This window comes from Poecile atricapillus, chromosome 29, assembly GCF_030490865.1.
Source record: "Poecile atricapillus isolate bPoeAtr1 chromosome 29, bPoeAtr1.hap1, whole genome shotgun sequence".
Classification (NCBI taxonomy): domain Eukaryota; kingdom Metazoa; phylum Chordata; class Aves; order Passeriformes; family Paridae; genus Poecile; species Poecile atricapillus.
In genome coordinates this window covers 3,220,300-3,237,544 of record NC_081277.1, presented here as the reverse complement: position 1 = coordinate 3,237,544, position 17,245 = coordinate 3,220,300, and the positions used below count along the sequence as shown (strand labels likewise).

The 17,245-nt window shown below is 50.0% G+C and overlaps 1 protein-coding gene across 2 annotated transcripts in view; it reads right to left on the bottom strand.

Moving 5' to 3' along the window:
* DPYSL2 (dihydropyrimidinase like 2) overlaps positions 1–16,846 on the bottom strand; it is a 55,488-nt gene extending 38,642 nt beyond the window's left edge. Inside the window, exons 1-3 of one of the 2 annotated variants that reach the window (XM_058859225.1) lie at positions 16,481–16,846; positions 2,521–2,609; positions 1,082–1,266 (exon numbers count right to left, since the gene is read on the bottom strand). In XM_058859225.1, coding sequence (XP_058715208.1) covers positions 1,082–1,266; positions 2,521–2,609; positions 16,481–16,831 — 625 coding nt within the window. In that variant the 5' untranslated portion in view covers positions 16,832–16,846. Of the gene's footprint in view, positions 1–1,081; positions 1,267–2,520; positions 2,610–6,182; positions 6,570–16,480 lie in introns of those variants that run through there. The other variant, XM_058859223.1, reaches the window with a different exon arrangement.
* Positions 16,847–17,245: the final 399 nt, after the last annotated feature.

Below are 17,245 nucleotides of genomic sequence, written 5' to 3'. Positions count from 1 at the left end.
ATTCAAGTCCACCCCCCAGGCCAGGGATCAAGGACTGCTCACAATCAAGCGCTGGGAGATGAGGATGTTCCAGTCCACACAGAGCTTGGTTTGAACTGAGCAGAGTTAAGCTGGTTCCTGGCTGTGCCTAAGATCTCTTTCAACCCATGGACTGGACAATAGACACTAATACCTGTTCTGAACCAGCTTCTTTTATTCCTTTGTACCTGAACTCCCCTCCTGTGGACTGGCAGCACCTGAGAGTACATGAAAGACTGTGAGATGCTCAGATTTTGGATCACTTCACACCTTCATCCCTCATTCCCACGTGCAGCAGCAGAGCCTGGGACACCATGGTAGATTTTTACACCTGACCAGCTGCTCTGAAACAGAGGGGCTTGTTTTTTCCCTCTGGCTCAAGCAAGGTTACAAGGTTATGACCAAGGTTATGAGTTTTAAGATCTTGTGGCCAACATAAGCAGGGCAAAACAGCCTGGAAGTCCTTCCTGAGGCATTTTAGAGGCAGAAGAGAACACCAAGAGTGTCTAATCCTGCTGCCAGCACAAGTCAGTCTGTCTGTCTTTTTTGTTTTGAGGTATTTTCACTTTGCAATTCCTTTCTCTCTCCAGAGGAGGACATGAGCACAAACAGAGCTACGTTAACAAGAATCCTGGTGGCTAAAGCAGATCCTGAAGTAAGTTTTCAAAGTTTTCAAAGACACACTGAATACTGGCAAGGCTTCTTTGTGTGAGAAATACAACAGATACCTCTCCACAGACAAGGGACCAAGGCACAGGAATGTGGGGGATCTGCTCCTCACTCTAGAGCCAGAGGTCACAGTGACACTGGTACCAGCAGGAGCAGACCAAAAAACCTGCTGAAGTCACACCATCAGCAAGGGAAGACAAATGAAATGAGTGACAATTGCAAGATGGGGAAGTCCTGGGGTCCTGCTTTTGCACCCCTATTCCCACAAACTTTTCCCAGCAAGCTGGCCAGACATCACCCACTGGTCCAGAACAAGGTGACTCCCACAGCTCTTGTCCTTATCTGGGAAAGAGAAAAGCCCAGCTTTGCTGGAAGAGGAAAAGCAGGCACTTACTGATCATGGTGGTGCCCCCAGCCAACGCAGCCTTGGTCCCCTGGAAGAAATCATCAGCAGATGTCATCCCCTGCTCTGGCATCTGGAACCGGGTGTGGACGTCGATCCCTCCGGGAATCACCATCCTGCCGTGGGCCTCGATGGTTTTCACTCCCCCTGGCACGATCAGGTTCTCCCCTATTTGCCTGGGGAAAGAGGTTTGGAGGAGCAGGTCAGGCACAGGCAGGTGAGCAGCCTGTAAACAAACACCCCTGTGCCACTTAGCCCAGCTGCTGCTTTTTCCATGTAAAGCAGGGCACAGCACCAGCACACACAGGGCTGAGGGTGTTTTATTCTCCCCCTGGAAGCAGTTGCACAATGCTGAGTGAAGTGGGCAATTCCTTCAGGACTTTGGGGCAACATTAAAGGAAGGAAAAGAAGGAACCCCTCAGGGAGGGGCTGTGCAGGTCATGGATGATCACTGCACCAAAAACAGCTTTACTGGGGCTGGACTTTTTTAAGCAGCAGCTCAACACTTGATTCCAGCTCTCTAACAGCAATTTTGATGTTACCATTGGTTTGGGAGCACTGGAAAAATTTTTGCCTCTATATTTTCTACCTTCCTCTCATGTGTAAGTATTACAGAGTCCCAAAACAAGCATAAATTCAAGCAGATATTGGTTACCAAATTCCTGGTGAGACCCTCAGAGGTCTCTCCAGTCCAGCTCTTCACAGACCTATTTTTAGCAGTGCAGCAGTGGATGCAATTAATTAGCTGTCTCTAGCTGGCTCCTTTAACTTTTAACCTTGATTAAGAAAGCACATGTGCTGGCTGTTTAGCCAGAACAGGAAAATTCCTTGTTTGTAACCTCTGGCTTGTCCGTTTTTTCCTAGGAGTAATTTTCCAAAGAAATCTGTAACACATTTAATGTGCCAGGAACACATGTTTCAGGCCTGAAAACACAGAAAGAGGTCTGAACCTCTTCCACTACAGGGTCCTTTTTCACTTGAGGGGGCGTTGGAGTGATCCTTGCATCACAGACCCAGAGAAGTCAGCACTGCAAGAGACTTCCAGAGGTCACCTGAGTCCAGTCTCCAAGACTAAAAGAGAATTAACTGTGTTAGGATGCTGAACTCTGGATTCAAAATATCTGAAGTCATAACTCAGTGAAACTTTACAGCACAGATAACTTCAAACACATGTGTCATCTCAGCATGGGGCTGCTCACATGGCTAAAATTAAGCACATGTAAGTACCTCCTTGGAGCCAGCAGGGTTTGGGCCCAGTTGTTTATTTATTCAACACCCTGCTTTTAAAGCTCCTTCACTAGACACCAGGATAGACGTGGAAATATTCATTTTTCACTGCAATTTAATAGAGCTCTCCAAGATTAAGCTATTCCAGCCAATCTGCAGTGCATTTCTGTACATCCCCAATCCCACCACGAGGCTTCACTTACTTTATCAACCCATCCTCCATGTAAATGTCTGCATAGAAGGACTGGTCGTCATTAACTATTTTACCACCTTTGATCAAAAGACGATCGCTCTACAACAAAAGAAGCACAACACAAGACACAATTATTCAGTGGGAGACCTGACAGTCTGCAGTGTCACTCCAGAGATGAAAGAGGAGGGAAGGCAACAACCTCTGCATTATTCACCAGCACACATCAAAACACGAGTCAACTGCTGCACTTTCAACTGGAAAGATAAAATGCTCTATTTCATCAGCAAGGCCTTTCATCACTGATGATCAAAAATAAAAAAATAATTAAAAAAAAAATTAGAATGAGGATAGAGGTGGGCTCCAGCGGTCTTGTCGACTCTGGCAGCCTCACTCTAACCTGAAGCCTGCCACCATCACCTGCAGCACTAAATAACACTTGGAGGGGTGTGTCAGAACCACAGCTCTTATTTTTTTCTGCCTTGGTTGTATGCAGAATTTCCTATATGCACCCACACAGTGGAGTCACTGCTTGGCTCAACGTGAGTCAACTGCTGTCAGGGAAATGGCCCAAAAGTCTGTTGCCAGGGGTTACACAACACAAACAAACTCTTTGGTCCAATTCAGTGATGTTTGGATGCAGTGGATCCAGAGCACCACTGCAGAACCAGATGGAAATATGCACCTATTTAGCAAATCGGGGTTAAGGGAAGGAGATACAAAATGGTTATTAAAATTCCCTTAAATTAGAAGACAGTTTTGGCAGGAACAGGAAGGTAATTATAAAAAGGCAGCTATCAGGCAGCGTGATTTTATTCCAGCCCAGGTTACAGCTTGCTTCTGCAAGATTTTAGGTCAAAAACAAATGTTGGTTTTTGGGTTTTAGTTTGGTTTTTTTTCAGTAGTCATAAACAAGAGTGAAACCCACTGCAGAGCTCCTGATGGGGAGGAGAGTTAAAAGTGGCTGCGACATCCCCATGACAGATGCATTTTTAGAGCAGATGAATATTTAAAGCAAAGCACATACATACTGTGAGTTTTTGGTTTAAACCACACCTTTGGCCCTCAGATCTGCGCTTGTACTTACTCTGATTCTTCTCTCCCTCCTCACAAAAACACCTCTGGAAGAGAACAAAGCGATACCAACACAGCCAAAGGCTGGGCAAAATCCAAAGCTGGACTTTTAACTCAGAGGTGAGGTGCCATGGACTTATAGAAAAATACATATAAACCAGTGACAGGGGTGCTCAGGGCCCTGATTTTGAGGTGCCAACTCCACTGGTCAAACAGAAGGAGCAATCAGGCATTTTCCCAAATTCCTCATAATAAAACTGATGAGTTGGAGCACCCAATTCGAAACTGGCACGGCTCTTTTAACACCAAGAGGGCTCCGTGGATTGCATCAGATACTGATTTATACCATTATATTCATCTTTTTTATCACTGTTTAACATCTAGGAGACGTGAAATCCATCTCCCTCCTGTCCTCCTTCTCCTTCCTCCTCCTGCTGCAATGGAGAGTTCCCCTGCATAACGCCACCGGTTTCAAATACAAAGAAACCCCCAAAATTTAAATTTAGGAGCTGCTGCAAATGCCAGTAAGCCTGAGTGAATTAATGTGGGGTGTGAAAAACCCACTTATCGTTCAATGGCAGCCTCTCCAGCAAACTGTCCTACATGTTTACCATTTTCAGCCTCATGGCAGCGTTGGTGCCCACCTCCAGTGCAGGCTCCTTGTGCCATTAAAATGGGAAAGCCTGGCCATGGATGTCACCAACAGCCCAAGTCCTCACACACTGGGCATCAATTAGGGAAGAAGAAGGGAAAAAATGTATGCAAAGTGGCCACAAAAATGCAGCCTGGAGCATTTTACTGGTGCTTCTGGCAATAGCCAGGGCTGCTGCTGGGCTCCTGCGAGGGCTCTGAGATCAGGACAAATCCTCCTACTCATCTCAACCACCTTGGAGACAAAAGCACAGGCAGCTCGCATCCCTGCGAGGGCCTGCCATCAAATCTGTGTCTATTCAGCCGCAGAATCAGGGCAGCCACACATCCATTATCCTCCTTTTTCCAGCATTAGCCTCGGCTGATAATCCCAGGTTTGCACAACAGCAAACAGAAGCAGAATCTGATTTTTCCTACCCCTTTGCAGGAGGATTGGCTGCACAGAACATAAATCAGAGCGATCAGCGAAGAAAAATGCGTCATGCTACTCCTGGGCCGTGACAGGGATTCAGCAGGAACCTCCATCGCCCTTTAAACAGAGGCAGCTTTTTAAACTCTTTACCACTGGACTCTCGTGGGAAAAGGACTCCTCTCCGCAGAGAAAAAACAATTAAAAAACAGAAGGATGCTCCAATTATCAATAACCATTTTGCACATCCCCTGCCTTCCTCAAGCATTGCAATTGTACAATCAGCCACTCCTGCCCAAACCAAACACGTCAAAGCCCCGTTTCAGAGCTCCTTTTCCTGCCCCCGAGGATGAGGAAGGAGGACGGGGAAGGGCGTGTCCGTGGGGAAGGTGAGGAACCGCAGCCAAGGATGAAAATCTCCCGTGTCCAAAAAAAAAAATAAGCGGCTCCAGCAGCCCGTTAGGCGAGGAAATCTTACGTAACCAAAAGTTGGTACCCTTGGATCTGCAATACCTGCCCTAAATCGGCTCCCACAACAAGGAGACCGAGGCAGGGCTTTATATAACGGCTCCTTCCCTGCTCCCCCAGGACCGCACCGAAACCTGCGCCTTGCCAGAAGCTTCCTGGCGAAGAAAAGGCGATCTTGGAAAATCCTCAGCGCCAGCCCGGCGGGGATTGGGGTCCCGAGCTGATCCCCCCGCCCGGAGCCGCCCTTCGCTGGGCTGGGGCGGGCGGGGATGGAGCCCCCGGGCAGGCACCGAGCCCCTCCCGGACACAGCCCGAGGGCACCGAGCCCCTCCCGGACACAGCCCGAGGGCACCGAGCCCCTCCCGGACACAGCCCGAGGGCACCGAGCCCCTCCCGGACACAGCCCCAGGGCAGGGAGCTCTCCCCGGGCACAGCCCCAGGGCAGGGAGCTCTCCCCGGGCACAGCCCCAGGGCAGGGAGAGCCCCTCCGGACACAGCCCCAGGGCAGGGAGCTCTCCCCGGGCACAGCCCCAGGGCAGGGAGCTCTCCCCGGGCACAGCCCCAGGGCAGGGAGCTCTCCCCGGGCACAGCCCCAGGGCAGGGAGAGCCCCTCCGGACACAGCCCCAGGGCAGGGAGCTCTCCCCGGGCACAGCCCCAGGGCAGGGAGCTCTCCCCGGGCACAGCCCCAGGGCAGGGAGAGCCCCTCCGGACACAGCCCCAGGGCAGGGAGCTCTCCCCGGGCACAGCCCCAGGGCAGGGAGCTCTCCCCGGGCACAGCCCCAGGGCAGGGAGCTCTCCCCGGGCACAGCCCGAGGCTGCCGAGCCCCCGCCAGGTCCCCGTTCCCCGGCGGGGCCGGCGCTGCGCTGCCGCGGGGCGATGCCGCTGAATCCGCCCCCGGCCGGGGCTCAGCCCCACCGACCCCGGCCCCCCCGGCGCTGCAGCACAGGAAGCGCCGCATTATCCCTGATCCCATTATCCTGCCCCAGCCCCGCATCGCTCCGGCACACAAAGGGCTCCATCCCCGCGCACCCCTCCCCCTTCCCCGCCGCTATTCCCCTGCGCTCCACTCACCGTGATCCGCGGAATATTTTTCTTCCCCTGATAAGACATCTTGGGAAATCAAGCCCCGATGTATTTATTCAATAATGCTATTTTTCTTTTCTTTAAGAGAAGCGCGGCGGCTGCTGCACCGCTATTGTCTCCCGCGCAGCAACTGCGACCTCCCCTTCACCAGTGTGTAGATTAAAAAAAAAAAAAAAAAAAAAAAAGCCACGCACAAAAAAAACCAAAAACCCAGAACAAAAATAAATCCCCCGAGGCCAAATCACTGCGATCCCAGGGAAGGGGAGCGGGGGGGGGCGCGGCGCGGGAGGCGATCCGTGCTCTCCGCAATGGCAGGAACGGGAGAGGCAGCCAGCCCCGCGCGTCTCCCTTTCTTCCCTGTGCCCGGAGCCCGGCCCAGCCCGGCCCAGCCCCGGCAAAGCCCGGCCCAGCCCAGCCAAGCCCGGCCCAGCCCAGCCAAGCCCGGCCCAGCCCAGCCAAGCCCGGCCCAGCCCGGAGCGGCCGCGGGGCGGGAGCTGCGCATGCGGCCCTCGCCGCTCCCGGGCCCCGCCCGCCCGCTGCGCCGCGCCATTGGCTGAGAGCCCAAGGAGATGCAAATCAGCGGCGGGCGAGGACCAATGGGAGAGCGGGAGACGCGCCGGAATGCAAATGAGCGGTGGGCGGGGCTGCGCGGTGCAGGCGGCGGGGAGCGGGAGAAGGGACGCGGAGCTGGGCGGCGGGATAGACCGGGATAGACCGGGATAGACCGGGATAGACCGGCATAGACCGGCATAGACCGGCATAGACCGGCATAGACCGGGATAGACCGGCATAGACCGGCATAGACCGGGATAGACCGGCATAGACCGGGATAGACCGGCATAGACCGGCATAGACCGGCATAGACCGGGATACCTCGGCATAGACCGGGATAGACCGGGATAGACCGGGATAGACCGGGATACCTCGGCATAGACCGGGATAGACCGGGATAGACCGGGATACCTCGGCATAGACCGGGATACCTCGGGATAGACCGGCATAGACCGGGATAGACCGGGATACCTCGGGATAGACCGGCATAGACCGGGATACCTCGGGATAGACCGGGATACCTCGGGATACCTCGGGATAGACCGGGATACCTCGGGATAGACCGGGATACCTCGGGATACCTCGGGATACCTCGGAATACACGGACTGGAATCCATCGGGATGCGCCAGGCGCCGCCCCCCCGGCCCCCCGCTCCCACCGAAACGCTTCCCGGGGGCCCCGGGTTAGTGAAGCCGCAGCGCTGGGCGGGGCTCTGCGGAACGAGCCCTTCGGGGGATGCGAACAGCCCGTTTTATTCCCCGCCGGGGCCGTGAGATCGCCGGGAGGAACGGGAATGGTCCCTCCATCCCTGGGGGTGCGGACAGCCCCATGCATCCCCCGCCGGGGCAGCACCCCATCCCGGGAGGAGCGGGAGCGACCCCCCCCATTCCCGGGGGATGCCCGGTGGGGAACCCGCTGCTTTCCATCTTCTTTGTCCTTACCCCACCCTTCCTGGCGTTCCCAGTTAGCAAACTGGGGAGGGGGGCGGGGGTGGGGAGAGAGGAGTGGGAAAATGAAGATTTGAAGCCGCTCCCGACCCTTTGTTTTCCCAGTCTGCCTTCTCCCACACCTCGTCCAGAAAATCCAGCCCGGATCCACCCCCCCCGCAGACACCTGTGGTCACTAACCTGAAGCTTTAGTGCCAGGGAAATGTGGGCTCAGAGCTACGCACCCGGGCGTGGGGGTCCTCTCCGGTCCCTCGGGCCATTCCTTACTACTCCACTGCTGCCAACTCCGTGCTCCATGTTTCAGTCACACTTGGAGTCAAATTTCTCACTCCCTGAACTCCATAAGCTGGTACTTCAAGGAAAGAAACGCATTAAATGGCGTAAATATCTCCTCAGTGTTCACAGTGCACTTGTCCCAGTGCAGGGAAGGGATCCGTGGCCAGGCAGGTTCCTCTGACATCAGCTGTGCTGGGATAAGGTACAACACACTTTTTGAAGAACTCAGTGCCACAAATTCACTTCTGCTTGAAGGTTATAACTGACAATGAACAGTCAAAGACTTACCTTCTTCCCTCACTCATGATGAATTTCACACCACACAAACTGCATCTTTGCCTGCCACGGAATTATGATGTCTACATACCCAAACACACTGTGCACAGCCAGTAAGAAATGAAACCTTTGGTCTAGAAGAGCAATAAACCATTATAAAGACAACATCTGTTCAAACAGACTCCTATCAGGACCTTTTATGTTCGTTTCTTCACAGGAAGCTCTAAGGAAAATAGTGAGGGGTTTTTCCGGTGTAGGTAGGATATCACACAACACTTAAAGAGCTGATATGTCAATCAGTTAATATCCAATTAACAACAAATGAAAAAGTGGCTCATTATGACAGTGGCAAAGCGATTAATTTGTCAGCCTGTAGGGTTTATTTTGATTTCATGATTAGAATAGACAACCCTGAATGAGTTATCCTGAGCCTCTGATGGTGTGCTTGAAGAAGTTTTGAAACCTTAGCATATTTTTGCTCAGAACATGGCAGCAAGAATCTACATCAGGTCTCTAAATTTAGACAGCACAACTGTCCCATTTTTTTTTTCTCTTTGATGCTCGTTTTCCTCCTCAGTTTCATATCTGATGGTTCCATGCCTTTTTTTGCACGTGGGAGAGTAGCAGAGAGGAATCACACACTGCCCAAGGTTGGGAGCTGGCACCCAGGCCTTGGGCAGTGGATCACCACCACACCTAGAGCCCATCTTAGCTGCCCAAACACACCTATTTCAATTTTTTATTATTATTGTTTTCAAAAAGCTTCCTACTGCATCATGGTCTTAACTCAGAGCAGCAGTTCTTGAACGCTGAGTGTTCCATAATCACATATTCCATAACTTGGATCCAACAGTGACTAGGCTCAGAAAGCAATAACCAATCTTCAGGTGACACTTAGCTTGTCTTTCTCATCACCTTGCTGCAAGAACCTAAGTAGCACAGAATGAAATAAATTCAGAGATTAAAGGGCTGGAAAACCACAGTTGTTGAAGATGCAACATCTACGCAGCACCAGATTTCTAAAACTTCCATGATTTCAGACCAGAATTGAGCTCCCAAGCGTGTCCCTTAGCTCCATTACACCACATCAGCATGCCCCAGTTTTCTTTGCTTTTAGCAATGAGCTAAAAGGTTGTCAAAATACATCATTTTAAAATTACTGTAATTGCAAACTGGCTTATTTAGCCTTGCTAAACAAAGGTGAGGAATGGGAATTGCCTGTTGTATAATCTCATATGAGGGAAGGTGATCAGGAAGGGAGGAGAAGAGATAATGGACAGTGTTGGGATGAGAACAAGTGAGGAACAGCCTGGAATTACTGAAGTGCATCTTTTTGGTTGGTTCTGATAGAGCTTGGAGCAATCTGGTCCAGTGGAAGATGTCCCTGCCCTTGGCAGAGGTTTGGAACTGGATGAGCTTTAAGGTTCTTTCCAACCCAAACCATTCTCTGAGTAATTCCTCTGGTAAATCTCTATTTCTGCATAAATTCCCTCACAAGTTAAATGAAGAAAAGTAGCTATGAAACATCAGGGGCAGGAGTAGGGTCCTTTGTCAAGAGAAGAGAATTGAACTCCCTCCTTAAATCCTGGCAGGGCTGGATCCAGCCCCGCTGCCCCACAGCAGTGCCAGGATATTGTGGGAAGTGATGGGATTTCTGGATAGTGCTGGTGCACTTTGTCTTCCACAGGTCTGTTAATGCACACAGGGGGCTGAACAGGCTAAAATTAAAGGTGTCACATTAATGAGCACTGCCTAATCAATGCTAATAAAGAGCGTCCCTGAGCCATCCTCAGGCTTCAGGTATTTGGGAGAATATTGGCCAGGATCTTCCTCAGCCCTTCCTGGCCAGCTGCTGCAGCACTTCTTGTGAGGTTCTTGGCAGCAAAAACTTCTTTCATGTTAAAGAAACATATATATGTCTAAATTTATATCCTGCAAAGGTCCAGAGGGAAAATGGCACAGGAATATGAGAATCTCTATGCTAAAATCATCAAAATAAATCTATGCTGAAATAAATCAGCACAGGCATCAGTGGAAATCAATTTACATCAGCTCTGAATCTTAACTCACGGATTCTGTGAACTACCATAAAGCACTTGGAAAAGAATTTTATTCCCACTGTGGAGTTACTGGATGGCTGGGAAAAGCAGCATTAAAAAGAGTTGCTTCCTCTGTGGAATTTTAGTGTAATGGCAACAAAGCCCACAGAATTTCTGCAACGCCCAAATTGCTTCTCCTCCTAATGAATACTTAAAGGTGTGTCCACAATGGCAATTTGCCATGAAATTAAAAAAAAACCTGCAAATGGAAATATCCATTTTAAAACTTAATGAAAAGAGGGATCGGAGATGGATTTAAGTAAACTGGGCCAAAAGGGCTTTCAGGAGTTCGCCCATCAGGCTCTAATTTTCTGTCATGGTCTTGCCAATGCCAATTGTTGCATCAGCTCTGACTCTCAGTGATTTTAAAGGACTTTTTTACGGATCCAGGAACCTCCTGCATCCTAGGAAGTGTAGGGAGGATTAAATCCAGGCTAATACATGGCAGGAGGAGTTACATCTGTCCTTCCCAAAAAAATGATGAAAGAACTGTCCTTTATTAATCATTGCAAATTAAATTACTGAGGGGAGTTGTACTTGACAATGAACATCTCATATTATCTTACAGAAGAAAATTCAAATTAAGAGTCATGGCATAGAATTGACCATTGGGGGGGTCAAACATGAGGAGGTAAAAATCACACAGCTTCTCAGAGAAACAGCCTGATCTTTAGTGTTTTGGTTTTTTGCATACCCACTATCACATTTTATCAGGGTAAGATTCACTTTCTAGCCACACAAACAGGTCAATCGAAATGTACATTCAATCTGCAAATTAAAATTAACCTTCCAATTGATTTGCTTTCTCTTAATATCCAGAGAACCCTTCAGGAGGCTCCAAAATAGCATTTTAAGAAGGCTGTTAGTGTTGGAGTGTGCTTCTTGGAGGAAATGTCCTGAGCACCATGATGTGAATTGTCCTTAAACAATCCTGGCAGAGTTAATTCCCCATCATGGACCCGGGAATGAGCCAGGCTCTCTTCTGGGTTCTAGACAGGGGTTGCTCTGTCAGGGGCTGTACAATTCACAGAAAAAATGTGCTATTCTCTCCAAACCGCTCACAGTCACATCCTGCCCTGACCTGCACCACAGCTAAATGCAGAATTTCTGGAACAAAGGCATGGGGCATTCAGGCCTTGCTGTCACTGCCTCTCCCTTTCATCCTCTGGCACCCCCAGCTCCATGGGATCCATGGGTAGGGGCTAAGAAATGGATGTTTCAGTAATTGTACAGTTTTTTACCATTATAATCCCTTCTCCTTCCCCAAAAACCAACAGGGCAAAGCATCAGGCTCTCTGCCACTGCTGTCCCTGCTTGTGCCAGCCGGCTTTGCCTTCCTCTGAGGTGCAGGATGATCATGACTCGGGGGAAAAATGGAATTTTGACCTTTATTCTCCCACCCTGAGATTCACTCTTGCTCTCTGGGAGGGGATGACAGAACAGGACATTGAAAATCACACAGAAGTGCAAAGAGGTTTGGGTTTGGGTGGTTTTCTGCTCCCAAATGCTGTTGTTTTATAAGCAGAGGGAGAACACATGCCCCTAACCCCACCTGAACTTTGCTGACAATGTCATTTCCCAGCTGTAAAACAAGATCCCAGGAGATGCACCCAGATCTGATGTGCCACAGGACAGATGGGTGACAGGGGAGTCAGACACGGCCCTGCAGGTAAAAAACCTCAGGCAGCCCCTAAATGACTGCTCAGCACCTACTGAAACCAGATGGGGCCTGTTCAATGATGTCCAGGGGAATTCTATGTTAAAACAGCTGAGGGTCTTGGGAAAAGGACACCTCAGACTTTTTTTCATATGATCTAAGGGTGACACTGCCACTCCCACGTGCCAGTAATTGCATTTATCCCTTGAGATAAAATCTACTCCAAGCTCACTAGGGAGATCTGGCTCCAAGCATTTTCATTTTCCCACCAAATCTTTAACCCAAATAATACCTTGGCCCTGTATCAAAAACCCCTTGCTCATTCCTGCATGGAAGTGTGGTATTAGTAAATTCTGCATCTAAAACCACAAGAAACCCGTTGGATGTATGGGACAGCAGCTGTGCAGAATGATGGCTTTGAGAAGAAGTTAAGAGGATTTTGGCATTTTTTGCTCCTCACTGCTAGTTTTTTTTTCCACAAACCATCCTGACCCATTGGGAGAACATGAAAGTCATCCTCCCTTCTGATTATTTTGCAAGCAGTGATTGTAGAAACAAGGCTAGAAAAATTGCAGGCATTGTAACAAATTAAACTCAGGACTGCATTTCCAGCTGTCTGGAACAGCTCTTTTGTTTTCGACAACAGTTCCATTAATGTTCCAGAGTCTGTGATTATTTGAGCTCTCAACAACATCCTGTTATTCATTATTTCTCTCCAGGAATGAACAACCACGATCCTGAGAGCTTTGAGGTTTTAGGAAAAAGTCCAGTGGTGTCACAAGCTTCATGACAGTGTTTTGCAAGCGAGTCCTCTCCTATCAATTCTAAAATCAAAACATTCTCCTACTGTCTGTTTATTCACTGTTGTTATTTGTTACAATAGGCTTTGTTGGTTTAGACCAGAAGTTTACACACAGTACTCTGTGATTCCCAAAGGGCCAGGAACTGTTTTAAGGGAGGCAAAAAAGGGATGTGAAGGTGCACAGGGGAAACACCTGAGCCACTGGAGTAACAACAAGATGAGAAATAAAGGAGAGATCCAGGATCCCAGGTCTTGCACTGGTGCTGAGGGGTCTGAGCAGCTGCTCAGGCTCTCTCTGCAAACCAGATTCAAGCCCTTGTCATCTCTCTTGCAATTAAACCTTGCTTTTCTCCATAGATGTTCCCTAAAATGCTGTCTCTGTCCCAAAAATGTCAACAGGTGAGGGAGACAGAAGGACTAGCAATTAGAGATGTGGGAAATCTGAGAAGCACACTGGGAGAAACGACCCAGCTCGAGCAATCAGTGGCCAAAGCTTCCCAAACTCCAGATGAATGCCTCTGTCTCAAGACTGCTCATGTAATGAAAAGGGGAATATTGCCCTGGGATGCCACTCCAGCAGTCCCTGCTCTGGGACCAGGAACCTTCCAGCTTCTGCACTGACTACAGAGCAGAGTTAATGGGCAGCAGGGCTGGGAATGGCTGGAGCCTCAGGAGAGGCTGAGGGAGCTGGGAAAGGGCTCAGCCTGGAGAAAAGGAGACTCAGGAGGAATTTCTGTCTCTGCAGAGCTCCCTGACAGGAGGGGACAGCCGGGGGGATTTGGGATCTTATCCCAGGGAACAGGGACAGGAGGAGAGGGAACGGCCTCAGGCTGGGCCAGGGGAGGCTCAGGGTGGACAGCAGCAGGAATTTCCCCATGGAAAGGACGGTCAGACCTTGGAACTGGGTTGGATCCCCATCCCTGGAGGTGTCCCAGGAACTCCTGGAGACACTCAGAGCTCTGGGCTGGGGACAAGGAGGGGATGGGGCACAGGTCAGACCTGATGGTCTTGGAGGGCTTTTCCAACCTGGATCATCCTGTGGATAAATCCCAGTGCAGAAAATGATCCTGCAGGTGCACAGCAGCTCCTGAGAGCCAGGCCAAGGACCTCTTGCCTCATTCCAGGAATCCCACATCTGAAGATGATGCTCTTGGCACATCCCAGTGTTGGGGTCAGGGCTCGGAGCACTGAGCAGGGCCCAGACGCTGAACCAGCAGCTCCAGAAACAGGAGCAGCCCAAAGAGGGAAGATGAGAAAGTTGAGATGGGAAACAGAAGCAGGGTCAGTTCTCCAAGGCCTGGCAGCTGGGAGCAGCAGAGCCTGGCTCCGAGCTGAGCTGCAGACCTGTTGAATTGGCCACCAGAGACGGAGCTGCAAGCGCTGCTGGAACTGAGGCCGAGCCTTCCTGGTGCCTCCAGAGATGATGTTAACCCTGAATTATGAGGCAGCACAGCCCAGGGGCAGCACGTGATAGATGGCTACACAATGTCCCAGGCAGGACTGACACAGAGAGCTTTGATTGCCCTTATCTTGCCCCACAGAACAATATATGGCAATTTAATGTGGAATAATTACATCCCCTTTTTTATCTTCCTGACAGTTGAGATCTCAGAGAAAAAAATAAGAAATAGCTTGTCCATACTGCTTTGTTAACTGTTTCAAAGGGGTTTAGGACAAGATTTTTCCATAAGTGACAGAAAGGATGAGTGAGTTTTAAACCCATAAAGCCAATTTTACTTGCTGAGGATTTAACCATTGATTCAAGCTATGGGTGCAGTCAGCTGGAAAAGCAAAGCTAAAACATTCCTGCAATAACTTCCCAATCCATAGCATGACATTTATCCCAAGAGACTGCACTTACCCCAGTGCTCACCACCCCTCACAACACGATCCACTGGCATCAGTGTTAAATAAAGCTAATGAGGAACAACACAAATGTTTTGTACCATCCCATTATTTCATCCCCTCAGTCAACATTTAGACAATAATCTTTAAAAATAGAACCAAAAACCACACTTTAAAAAAAAGTTATTAATATTCTCAGCGGATTCTGATTTTGCACAACATTGTACTTAAATTTTTATTATACTGGTACCATTTGATCAGAAAATAATTGATCTTTTCAGAGTTAATCTATATCCTGCTCATACTTATATCCCACAGGACATCAAATTGTCCAAAATTAGCTCTTAAAATGTCATGAATTGCAGAACCTTTGACTCCTCAAGATCTTGAAATGCACCTTGATTTGTCCAATGAGGCTAATTAATCATGGAAAGTTACTCCATTAGTGGCCACTCCAGCATGATCAGAGCAAACCTCAGGAATCTGTAGTGGCAAATTTTTGTTTGGGTTTGGGAAACCAAGTTTGGAGCAGTGTGGAGCACATCCTCCTCTTCCTCCTCACTGGGGCTGGTGTGTGGGAATTCTGAGAATCTGTGCCTGCCTTTGGGAGCTCTTTGGAGCAGCAGTGGTTCACGTGTGAAGATATGGCTGGATGGGGCCCTGAGGTCAGTGAGCAGGGGCTGATGTGGGGAAGATGAGCCTTAATTTATATTTTATAACTAATACATTTTATTAATTGATATTTTTATATTGCCTCCAGTTATAGTGCACCTTTCTGAAAGCAGGAGGAAGTGCTGAACAAGCCCCATATCCTGAATTCCAGGCAGACTTCTGCCCAGCATCCCCATCCATATCAGAATTAAAAAGCAGAAGGCACATCCTAGGAACAGCTTCCAGAAGAAAGGGCTGCTCTATGCCCACCAGGAGAATACTCAGAGAAACTCCTGCCCTGTGCCACGAGTTCAGCAGGCTGCTGGTGGCTGCTTCATTCATTCATTTCTGCTCTGCCAGCCTCTGCCAGCATTGTCAGAGGTGTGCTCTGAGTATTTCCCGGCTCACAGCTGAGTGCAGCTGCTTTAAATCGATCTATTGAGGATGGGCATGGCCAGGCAGATCTGTGGGTTCAGTGGGTTTTGCCTCTGGAAGAGGATGGGCTTTATTACACCCTGACAAATCCAGAGAATGAGAAGTATCTGCAGCGCTCTTAAAATCCTGGGAGGAGTTCTGGGTTGCTACGAGGATGCCACATTGCTGTGAAAGTCCCAGATCTTCCCGAGTCAAAAATCCCCACTGTAGCCAGCAGCCCTGCTGAAAATCGGCAGTGAAATGCAGCTGCCAGAGGTCACTCCGGTGCCTGTTCTCCGCTGGGAGAGAGAGAACAGGGGAACAGGGGTAGGAGAAACGTGCAGGGATTTGGTCCCGGTAGGTGGAGGCTCATTGATGCTTTCACTCACAATCGCGTTTGTGCTCCGTGAGCTGCATTCCCTGCCTGGGTGGGGCAGTGCCCTACCTTCGTGCTGGGGAAATCGCCTCCGAAACAAAAAAAGTCGCTTTTTGTCCCCAGACAGGAGGGCAGGGCGGGGTGCGTGTGGGTGCGGGGGGGGCTCTTCTTTCTTCTCGTGCGCCCCTCTCGCACACGGACGCGTTCGGGCTCTGGAGGGGAGGCTGTGCGGGAGATGCTGCTGCTGCCACAAGGATGCAGGGCACAGAAAAGCCAGCGGCTGCAGGTGGAGAGGATCCGTCCTCTCTGCAGCCTATCGCGTGCTCGAGTTCACCCCCCACTACAAATATATATATATATATAAATATATCTCTGGATATATGCACCCACCTTGTCATTCAGGTTCTGCAGCGCCTCCTTCCCCGTGGCACTCCTGATCTCCACCTTTCTCCCGAATTCAACAGATGGTTCCCTTCCCTTCCCGCTCTGCTTGGAATAGACGGACTGAGCATCCGGACCCAGGTGGGCAACATCCTTCTGCTTTGCCACCACTTTGTTACATCCGCGGCCCACCGAGAGCGAGTCGAAGTCGATGGTCTTGTTCTCCAGGGAGCCTTCCACAGGGCAGAACATGCCACAGAATTTCTGCCGGGGCTTGGGACTGCCCGAGCCCAGGTTTTTGAAGAAGGCCGGCACTTCTTCTTCCTCGCCCTGCCGCCCGTTCTGCTTCCTCTCAGCCATGGCTGGGGTCTCCCTGCTGAGGGGGAATAACAACAGCGGTAACCAGGAGGATCCTGCACGCACACACACACACACACACACACACACACACAGAAGAGGTGGGGGAAAGAAAAGCGATGGGGAAGAGCCGGATCTGGGTCCTAGAGATACGGCAACATCAACTGCAAAGGGCTGTGCCCGGCAGGTCCCCTGCCCCCATCGGCACCAGCCAGCCTGTGGCTCGCTCTCTGTCTGATGCAGCGCAAAGTTGAGGCAAGGATGGGGCAGATCCTGCTGCAATAAAGGGAGGAGGCTTCAAGTTCCCAGCATCCAGATGGGGAGGGAGGGAAAAGGAGAGAGAGAGAGAGAGAGAAGAGAAAAAAAAATTTAAAAAATTAAAAAAAAAAAAAAAAAAAAAAAGCTCACTCTGCAGCA